This window comes from Panthera pardus, unplaced genomic scaffold (genome assembly GCF_024362965.1).
Source record: "Panthera pardus isolate Hobbes unplaced genomic scaffold, ASM2436296v1 HiC_scaffold_22, whole genome shotgun sequence".
Taxonomy (NCBI): domain Eukaryota; kingdom Metazoa; phylum Chordata; class Mammalia; order Carnivora; family Felidae; genus Panthera; species Panthera pardus.
This window is the reverse complement of record NW_026526788.1, coordinates 34,916,070-34,927,055: the sequence shown is the minus strand read 5'-3', so window position 1 is coordinate 34,927,055 and position 10,986 is coordinate 34,916,070. Positions and strand designations below refer to the sequence as shown.

The 10,986-nt window shown below is 40.2% G+C and overlaps 1 protein-coding gene across 4 annotated transcripts in view; it reads right to left on the bottom strand.

The window, feature by feature from the left end:
• Positions 1-751: 751 nt before the first annotated feature.
• The window catches only part of KAT6B (lysine acetyltransferase 6B), a 188,946-nt gene continuing 178,711 nt past the window's right edge, over positions 752-10,986 (bottom strand). For all 4 annotated transcript variants that reach the window (XM_019444624.2, XM_019444623.2, XM_019444625.2 and 1 more), the window contains exons 16-18: positions 10,474-10,860; positions 7,415-7,706; positions 752-4,872 (exon numbers count right to left, since the gene is read on the bottom strand). In XM_019444624.2, coding sequence (XP_019300169.2) covers positions 2,345-4,872; positions 7,415-7,706; positions 10,474-10,860 — 3,207 coding nt within the window. In that variant the 3' untranslated portion in view covers positions 752-2,344. The remainder of the gene's footprint in view (positions 4,873-7,414; positions 7,707-10,473; positions 10,861-10,986) is intronic.

The following is a 10,986-nucleotide window of genomic DNA, read 5'->3' as shown; positions in this document are numbered from 1 at the left end:
CCCTTGCAGAAGTGTCTTTTCATGAGCTCTCCCTCAGCCACTACAGAGAATTCCCTCATGGACTGGGCATTTGTGGAAAGAAAGGACCTAAAGACAACGTCTTGCCAGACGCTAAACCCAGAACGCTTTGTAACTGTGAAGGAAACCTAGTAAGGGTGAGAGCGCAAAGCAAAACCCCATCGGGCCTCCTCCCTCTACAGTGTCCTGTGATCCTGGGGCATGTGCACTAGCCTGCCTTTTCGGTTTTATTCTGAGTCTACCTGAAAGTTTGTGTCTATGTCAGTACAACACTTGATCTGTGTTGAACCACTGATGGAAAAACGTTCTCCCTCTGCGCGATATAAAAGAAGTGACGGGAGAGTCGTGAGCACCCACATTTAGACACATTGGGAGCTTAATGGGCCAGTTCCCATGGATGCCAAGTGAGGCATTTATTTCTAGGCTAGAAGCTCAAATAATAAACTGTTTTAACAGTCAGTTAATGACTTTTTGGTTTTGGTCTAAACTTTAGACTCTAAAGAAAACATCCAATCATTCATTCACAAGAGCAAAACTTTCACACCTTTTTTTTTTTTTGAGATGATTTTTCAAACGTACAATCCCAAATGGGGTGTTTTGGTATTAACTTTTATAAAAATGAAGTTTGCTACCACTGTGCTAAGGCCCTGAGGGGTGTTTACACAGACTGTACAGATGAGGCAACTGAATATTTGTATAGGATCCCTTTGCAAATGAAGATCAAAGTCAAAAAGAAAAAAACAAATTCACTTTATTTTAAAGACAATGATTGGCATACAGAAGGTATGCACCAGCATAAAATAAACTTTCATGAAAAGCATTAAAATCCATTATAAATTAATTTATTAAATAGGTATTTGGTATATGTGATGGTTTTATTAGATATTACTCTTATTTATTGCCAACCCCCTCCCCCAAAGTCAAAACAAATCAGAAAATCTCATAACTCCAATTTACACTAAATAATTTATTTTCCCAAAATGTGTATGTGTTCTGAGATGTGACACATGATACAGTTCCATTGGTCATTCTCTATCAATCATAATATGACAGGACACAAGAGGCTAAAAATGGCTCATCATAATTTATTTTATGTTAAAATGTACAGCTTTTTTTTGTTTGTTTTTTTTCTTCTTTTTTTTGAAGTGACTGACTAAAAAGAGAACAGATAAATACAAGAGTGTCGCTGGCTCCTATTTTATACAAGGATTACGCCTCTCCTGCTTGGCCCTTACAGTCACCCTGTACAGGTACAAAGGCTACAAAAAAGGAAGCAATATAAACAGACACAAATAACTTTTTTTTGCTTTTTTACATGCGATTTGTAAGCTTAGTTTGAGCTATTCACAAGCTACTTCTCTATTTTTCCTTAAAAAATAACTCCAATATTTTATAAAGATAGAAAAATCTACAGATGGAATGAAAATGTAAAGTTAGAGGCATTTCCATAAAATAGCAACTTTACACCAAATTCACTATTTTTTTTTAAATCCTGCCAAGTATTTGGACATATATGAAATGTTTCAAAACCTGACAGATAAACACTGAGATATGCTTCATTCAATAAACAGAAGTCTGCATTTATAAAACAGAAAGCTGCCTTTTTTCCCCAAAGAAATCTGTCACCAAAATGGAAAAGGGTCTCAACTTTACACCAAACATTTAGCAATAAAACCCCTTTTGACTAACCAAATGGGAATAGCTTTTATAGCTCTTTACAGTTTTATAATTAACAAAAATATAATTTTTTTTAAACCCTCAAATTAGGGCACCCTAATCAAGGCAAAAAACTTAAGAAATGGCTTACTGTTAGCACAACACTTGTACAGTACTACAAAATGCACTGTCACTAACAAAGACATTAGCGGCATGCTGAAGTGTCACCTTAAACAAAATATACAATAACTGAAATGCTAAAGGCATTTACATGGAGTGGACAGGGAAGAAAAAAAAAAAGTTCTAGGTTCAGTATTAAAACAGGTAATTTGGTGGGGCGGGGCTTGATATCCACATCATTTCATGGAAGCAGGCACAACAAGTGGCTGCCTTCAAATTGTAGTCCAGAGAGGCCTTCCTTTGCAGAGAATTTCATATAAAAGTAACAGAAACAAAGATACCAAAAAAAGAAAAAGGAAAAAAAGAAAAACAACTTGTATAAGGCTTTCTGCTGCATACAGCTTTTTTTTTTTTTTTTAAATAAATGGTGCCAACAAATGTTTTTGCATTCACACCAATTGCTGGTTTTGAAATCGTACTCTTCGAAGGTATTTGTGCAGATTCAATCCAATAGTGATGCCCAGGGGGATCTTGTGACTGCCCATGTTGCCTACCTTCTCATGTAGGACCCATTGAGAGACTGTTTGGACATGCCCGTGTTCATGTAGCCGTGATGTCCGGGGGCCGTGTACATCATGTTACCATGGGGCGGGGTCTGCATTGGCTGCTGGGCATATGGCTGGGTTCCCATCATGCCCATCTGCATCTGCATAGGGTATTGGGGTGTTTGATTCATGTAGCCATGATTGCTGTGGTAGCCGCTGTTCATCATCGGCTGGGACATGCTGTACCCATTCATGGCATTGAGAGTATTCATGTTCATGTTCACAGAGTTGACATTGTAGGCTGGGGCTGGCATCAGGTTCACACTCATGTTCATGCCTCTCTGCATCGTTAAAGTCCGTGCAGGACCCTGCATGGCTACAGTCTGGGAGCGCCCATAGATCTGAGACTGATGGGTGGCAGCGGCTGGTGACAGAGATGCCGATTTGGTTCTCATGGAGACGTGGCCCTTGCTGGCAATCTGGGTTTGCAGTCTTTGGCTGTGAGAGATGCCAATGTTTGATGCAGCCATGTTCCGTTGCAAAAGAGGCGGTGGCAGATTCATCGGAGGAGGAGTCAGGTTGGGGGGTGGGGTCATTGTAGCTTGTGCTTGGGGTCCCCCAGGGACAGAGTGCGGAGACTGAGAAAGCTGGACAAGCCCTGTGTTACTTAATGGTGTGGACAAAGAGGCACTGTTTGCATAGGAAGTTACAGCAGCGGAATGGCTGTAAGGCAATGAATGATCAATAAGTGTATTAGTTAACTGCTGTAGTTTGGCAAGGCTGAAGGTGGCTGATGGCTGTGGGTAATGCCCAGCCCCAAAATCACTCTGACCCATTCGTTCATATAAGCCAATGTTGGCGTTGCCAGTCTCAGGGATGTCGGCCAGCTGCATCGGTGGGGTGAAGTTAGCGGCCATGCTACACTGAGCCAGCTGCTGGCTGCTGCTCGGAGGCCTCTCCACCACACAGCCTTGAGGAGACTTGACGCTGCAGGTTGGGGGAGAACTGATGCTGGTTTGCTGCAGCATGCTGCAGCTCCCGCTGATGTTGGACATCTGCTGGGTGACAGCACAGCTGCTCTGTGTCAGATTGCTAGAGGTGAGGTTGCTATAGGAGCAGCTGTTCTGTGAAGAGCCATTTCCGCAAATGCTGCCGCCCATAGTAGAATCATAGCTACTAGGGTTCTCGTAGTTCTCGGTTGTGCTCTCGATACTGCCCAGGTCACTAAATCCACTGTCCACGACTTGCTGGGAATGATCTGAAACTGACGGGACATCCATCATCGGACTGGTTTCCATGTTTTGCAAAGACGGCACGGAGATGGCACTTTGATCCGGGCTGATTTGGGCATAGCTGTTTTCCAGGGCAGGGACACTTGGGCTGTTGACAGAACGTACTGACTGGCCAGGATGGGAATGGACGGATGAAACTGGGCTACTGTGGTCTGACTGCTGGCAATCATCTAGAGTGGCGGCTATCTGTGGGCTTTGGTCTGCATGGGTGTAGTTTTGTAGGCTTCTGCAGGCCTCTTGAGTCTCAGCACAATCCTGAAAAGTGTCGTCCTGTTCACTATTCTCCTGGGTCAAAGATTGAACTGCCTGAACGGTCTCAGAGTCAATTTCCATGGCCGTCGTGTTTCTCTCTTTGAACTCAGAATCCACTTCTTCGCCACTCTTTTGGTCCTGCTTCTGTGCCTGTTCTTCTGGGGGTTCCTCATCAGATTCAGGTGCAGCTTCAGTGTCTCCAGAAAGCTCCTTAGGTTCACTGTTACACGCAGCTGCAAGGTCAACGCCACACTCCATTAGGACCTCTGAGTTCGAATGACTAGGCTGGACACTAAGGTCTAAAAAAGCCTCCTGGTTTTCTAGTACTTCTTTAAAGGATTCTCTTGGGCGTTCTTCCTTCTCTGCTTCTCCACACTCCATGTGACTGTCATCTTCATCATCTGCATCATGACCCTCATTGTGAGATGGCTCTTCATCCTCTTCCTCCTCCTCTTCATGATCATCCAGAGGAACAGGGTCTTCTTTGTCCGTGAAGACTTCTGGTTCCTCTTTTTCCTGATTTTTAGCACCACCTGGGTCTTTTTCTACATTTTCTTCTTCCTCCTCCTCTTCCTCTTCTTCCTCCTCCTCTTCTTCCTCCTCGGGTTTGATTAGATCATCTTCTGGTTTTTCACCTGGTGATTTATTTGGACTTATCGGTGCACATGTTTCATCCCTTGTGTTTTCATCCCGAGGCAGCAGGGGTTCCACGGCTTCCTTGACTTCCTCCTCAATCCTGGTGGGAGTGGGGCTGGTTTTGCCTTCTGGAGTCTCCTTCTGTTCTTCTACTGTTATCTGGTCATCAGGTTCCATGGGTGTTTCTGGCGGGGTGTACAAGTTCAGTTTAAATCCGGTCTTCCTCTCTTTGTTTGGCCTCCACTTAGATAGACTACGTTTTGTTCCTTTTGGCCACACTTGTTTGCACTTTAGAGGTTCAAGATTGTCTCTACTGCCTTCTTTCAAGTTATCTGTATCATCATCCATATTGTCTTAGCGAGGAGACAGAGAGAAACGAGAGGAAGAAAAACAAAGTCTTAGAAAGCATAACCTTGAACAACTTGAATTCATTCTTTTCAATTAATCAGTAAACACTGCTTTTGATTTCAAGAGTTGATAATAAAGACATAATCAAAACGAATACAGAATCATATTGTGCTATAAACCGAGTAAACAGTCCAGGTCTGGGAAAGTAATATGTCTTGTATATTCCCTCTCTCCCCTTCCCTCCTGACCTCCGACAGAAAGTTGTGCTTTTTATAGAAAGCACACGGATACAGACAACTATAATACTCTTATTTGAGTTTAACAAATAAGACATTCTCTGATGTAAAAGCCTGGAATTCATTCCACAATGTAAAATGAATAGAAGCCTAACTCACATATCTGTCCTGAGAAAGTAAATTTCTGTTTGTGGACATTTACTAGATTTAAATGATCTCGGATGACATTATTTACTTTGATTTGAATGTTCTCTCTGACATAATAAACTGTGTACCTCCGAAACAAATGAAGACATAACTCCAAAATACAAATGCATCTGTTATCTATACTAGAGGATCATCATTTTTGCATGATACAAACTATGATGTAGTTACCATGAAACAATTGGATATTTAAACAACTGGCATTCTTTTTATCACTAATTCTGTCCACATTGTATTTTGATCAATTTGTTGCTCAAATGTAAGATTTGAATATTAAAGTAAATAAGAAACAAACCAAAACTGTCATGTTCATTTTAACTCAGCTAATATTATTTTTACTGTACCTTTACACACATATGAATATAAACCAATTTGTAAGTATATTTGTAGAAATATAAGCAAGCAAACAAATAAATAGATGAATAAATGCAAATATAAAATACCTAAGTCTTCATGAGACCTTTAGAAAGTTAAAGCTCAAACTCATCTCCTGGAGGAGTCAATGTAAAGGAAAAGCTTTACAAAGAAAAACAGCCTTATTACAAACATTACTGTGGAGAACAAACAGAAGATTTTACATTCAATATGGAACAGAGATCTTTTTTTGTCAGAATGGAGGGATTTCTAATCCAGTCAGTGCAGAGCAGGGTAAGCCTTAGCTCATTTAGGTAATAAAAGGATTACCCATAAACTTACCTGTAAGTACTACATTCAAATTGGCTAGCTGAGAACACGTAAGTGATGTAGAGGGATTCCTTCAGAAGTTCAAAGTACAACACCCAATTAACAGTCACCGCAAGATGCTCAAATGATTTCATTTCTATTCACAGTAATAACCATGCCACTGCCCCTGGAGTCCACATGTTACTGGACCTACAGCTTTTGTAGGAACACCTCTCTAAATCAGAAGATGAGTTTTCTGATGATTAATTTTTTAAGAAAGAAGATCTTGAAAGGAATCAGAAGTAATATGGCCACTTAGGATTTTAAAGACAAATGGCACAAAGTGGAGAATAAAAGGTAGTGATGATTCATTTACAGGCTCCTGAGAAGGGAGTTAAGAACTGGAAATAAGGCTCAATGTTCACACAAAAAATGGTGCCTTGCTATAGTTTGTTGTTGTTGTTGTTTGTTTGTTTAAAGAAATGGGTGGCGGGGGGGAAGGCTTGAGATTCTTTATACCCCGGGCAAGATGTTATTCCCTCAGGACACTACTGTATGTAGTAATAGTATACCTATCAATTATAAAAGTCAGGAAGATGCTTGCTCATGCCCTTAAAGTTGTGACTTTTCAAAAGCAAGAGAGATACCTGCAGTTCCCAAAGAAATGAGATGGCCTCTTCCTAGATGGAAGAGATGTTGGAATAAGTTTTTAAATACAGTCATTTCAGCTGTAGAGTGGATAAATTGCCCCACAAATCCTCATGATTCAGCTGGGAGCTTAAGTTCCCAGCCCAAAAGGCAAGGAATGGTTGCTTTTAAACTGGATATCAAAGTTGATTCACTGGTGTTAGTATTTGTTTTTAGAGGATGGGGTGGGGTATCTCTGCCAACAGCAAATTTTGAATTAGTAATTTAAAAGGAAGGACAATTTCCTGATTTCTACATTATCCTATATTATCAAAGCTAATACTGATGGTGTGGGTGAGTTGAAATGATTCTTGATAATAATATATCCTAAGACACCACTAATTATAAGATGTGCCATCGATTTTTTATAGGAAAAAAGAAATTATTGTATTCAGTGCTCACAGTAATATAAACCCTGATTCTGGAAATATTTAATGTGAAAAAAAGTACTTAGTAGAATCAAGGAGACGCAGTGTATTTCTTACTGAGAGACTTCAAAGTTTTTGAGGACAAGCCAATTTCTAAGATGAACCCACCTAGAGGAATGTTCTGGCCTTAGAAGTTGTTTAAAATAAAATTCAATTCCAGGAAGAAGGGATAGAACCTTTTATGAATGAGAATAGACAGATGAGCACTTATTCCTGGTGGGTCGACACAACCTCAGAGATGCCTTTGGGTGTAACTTCAGGTGCCTGCCTTTTGGCAGTAACACACAAGATATTCACAAGGATAAGATTTTTATAATTCTTCCACTTACTTCTACAGGGGTCAGCATTCTTAAAACAATGATTGTCTTTTTCTTCCTCTTCCTCTGTTTTTCTTTTCTTCCCAGGCTGATGTTGGAATGCTTTTCTCAGGACTGGCTTCCCTCCATCTTCCTCCACTTCAATCTCACAGGTAGGCTCCAGGTGCGGCATTGGCCTCTCTTCATCTGAGTTGTCAAAGGGCTCATTCAGTACTTCTGTCGTCTCGGAAATGGTCTCGGTTGTTACACTACTGTTGATCCTCCTGCGTTTACGACCCCTTTTCTTCTTTAGTACAAAAGGCCGCTGAAATTAATTCCAAACAATACATAAGAGCTCATGAGAAATTAAATGGTTGAGTTGATATGCAGCAAACATGTACTGAAGGCATGTCTCAGAATCTTACACGTAAAGACTTCTGTAATGCCTTTGTACTTAACCTTCCATTTGATGTTTAACATCCCTCTCGGGCTCCAACTACACAGGCAAGTGTTTTCCAAATAAAACAGTTGTTTACTCAAGAAGATGCTTTGAGAGGGAACATCACTGCAGCTGAACTGTAGACTTGAAAAAGCTAAGGTTTGCTTTTCTAGAATATATTTTCCTATGGTACTTGCAGACTTCAATATTCTACATTATAGCTATTAAGTCCTCATGGACACAGATGTTTCCATAAATGTTGCAATAACCAACTAGCCACTGGGTCACTCATTTAATACTTGATAACTGTTCAAGGAGCACCTTCTCTATGCAAAATGCTACAGGAAGTTTGATGGCATACAAGGTTAACCTAATTGTTCCCTATTTCATAAGACTTCAGGAACAATGAAAAGGGAAGAAGATAGGGTACTAGAAGAAAGGATTATTTAATGTTTAAAATGTTAAGAGAGTCATGTATTGGTGACTACAGGGATGTCAGCAACTGACAACTTTATAAAGTATTTTATTATACAAGGCATCTAAAAAATTAAAAGACATGTGAAATCTGTCCTATTTATAGAAGATACGAAAAATTTTTTTCTGATTGTACTACAGGTTGGTAGCAATTATAAAATACTTTTGCCCATGCAAAAAAGCATTTAATGAAACAAAATTAAAATATAGGAATAACAGATTTGCTGCTTAAATGGAATGTGTCAATAGTGAGCCTGAAAAATTATTTAAAATATATTGCAAAGAAGGTTCAATATGCTTGGTTAAAACTCAAACTCTTACGGTGCCTGGGTGGCTCAGTCAGTTAAGTGTCCCGACTCTTGATTTCGGCTCAGGTCATAATCTCACGCAAGGTTCATGAGATTGAGCCCCATGCACTGGGCATGGAGCCTACTTGAGATTCTTTCCTTCTCTCTATGCCCCTCCCTTGCTCACATATTCTGTCTCTCTCTTTCTCTCTAAAGAACAACAACAACAACAACAACAACAACAAAAACTCAAAGTCTAAGTAAACTGTATCCAAGAATTACTGTTGCTCACATTAACTCTCTGAATGTTCACACATAAACCTGATAATCATATTCTGTAATTAACATTTATGGTTATTAACACTCCCAGTTGGCCTGCCCTCCCTAACTCACTAATTTTCCCAAACGTGAGTACAACCAATGTAAAGAACTAGTTTTATTTAGTTTTTTAATGTTTGTTTATTTTTGAGACAGACACAGAGCGTGAGCAGGGGAGGGACAGAGAGAGACAGGGAGACACAGAATCTGAAGCTGGCTCCAGGCTCTGAGCTGTCAGCACAGAGCCTGATGCGGGGCTTGAACACATGAACTGCAAGATCATGACCCAAGCCGAAAAGTCAGACGCTTAACTGACTGAGCCACCCAGGCACCCCAAAGAACTACTTTTCTTTAAATTGAATCAATTTATATCATGGGAGTCCATATCGTACCTTGGATAATCCTGGTTTTGTTGTTTTTAAAACAGATTTCTTTTGTAGTATACATAATACCTGAATACATTTGTCTGGTAAGAAATCCAAGATTACTCACAAGTCTAAAGTTTACTTTATGGAGAGCTCTTTTCTACCCCTTCCCCACAGCTGCCCTTCCATTAAAAGGCTATCAGGCTTAGAAGAAAGCGCACTAAGCTGGGATTTACAACAGCAGGTTCTTTGACGCACAGTACATAGGATGGCCTTGGGGCGGAGCTGCCACTTGTGTTATTTCTGTAAGTCTTAGCTATACTAATAATATCTGGTTCCTTACTATGTCACAGATAGATACTGAAGACAAAAATATCAGATCTGGGTTAAACAATCACCTAAAGACAAGATCAATTTTTTACCTTGTGCACAAGGTATATCTACAGTGACCACCAGGCTATGAGAAATTGTGTACTTGGCCACCAATGCAAAACATCAGCATCAGTATGGAGAGCCTGAAGTACCTTCTAACAATTCTATGCGAAAAACAAGAAAAATATTAATATTTTTCTGATAATATTTTTCTTGTTCTTCGCATAGAATTGTTAGAATATTATAATATAATGTTATTTATCTACATAATATAGAATAAATTTATTTACATCTATATAATATAAAATAATATAATCTATATAATATAGAATATTACGATAAATAATATTATCAGGAGTGCTGGGGTTGGAGTCTGAGCACTCAACTGGTCCTAGCTCCATCTCTGTGGAGCTGTATGACCTTGGACAAGTCTCCTAGCCTTCCTAGGCTTTGGTGTTTTCTTTTTTTTTTTTTTCTTTTTTTTTTTTTTTTTGGCTTTGGTGTTTTCATCAAAACACACTGAAGGGTGGTTGAAGTGCTCTCCAGGGTCCTTTTCTGTTCGCATAGCCTGACTTCTCTAGTCCCACAAACCAGCAGGTGGCAGTAACTACTAGACTAGGAAGCCCGCCTGTCCCCACTTTAACAAAACAGCACTAACCTCAAAAAGTAAACACAATCATGACTGTAAGATAAAGGATGATGATATATGATCAGCAGGACTGAATACAAACAGACTACTTCTAAAGAATAGAGAGTGAAACAAATACTAATAGAATGTTTGCAATGACAAATAAGATTTGATTGAAACTGACTCACTGAAAATCTAAACACACATACCTTTCTCTTTATAGCAACTGATTGTGGTTTAGTCAATCTTGGAGGAGAACTCTGAATATTTTCTTCTTCCTCCTCCTCTTCCTCCTCTTCCTCTTCTTCCTCCTCCTCTTCCTCTTCCTCCTCCTCTTCCTCTTCCTCCTCTTCCTCCTCTTCCTCCTCTTCCTCCTCCTCCTCCTCCTCCTCCTCCTCCTCTTCCTCTTCACTGCTCTCTTTAGACAGCTCCATAAGCTGCCCTCGCTCCCCTGCCACTGGCCGGCTCTCCGGGGAATGCAAATATTTATTTTTCGATTGTACTTTTGCAGGTGATTGCCTACTGTTCGCTCTAGAGGACAGGATTTCTTGCTCCTCCTTTTCCCAGCAGCTAGCTTGTTCCATTAGCCGCTCGGCCTAAGGGGGGGGGGGGGGTGGTAAAAATGGTGGGCCAGTGAAAGGGCAGTTAAGACACAGCCTCTAAGGATCAAAGGCAAAGGATCTCTTAAGTTGTTTCTGAACAGAACAGTCAGCCAGCCAAGC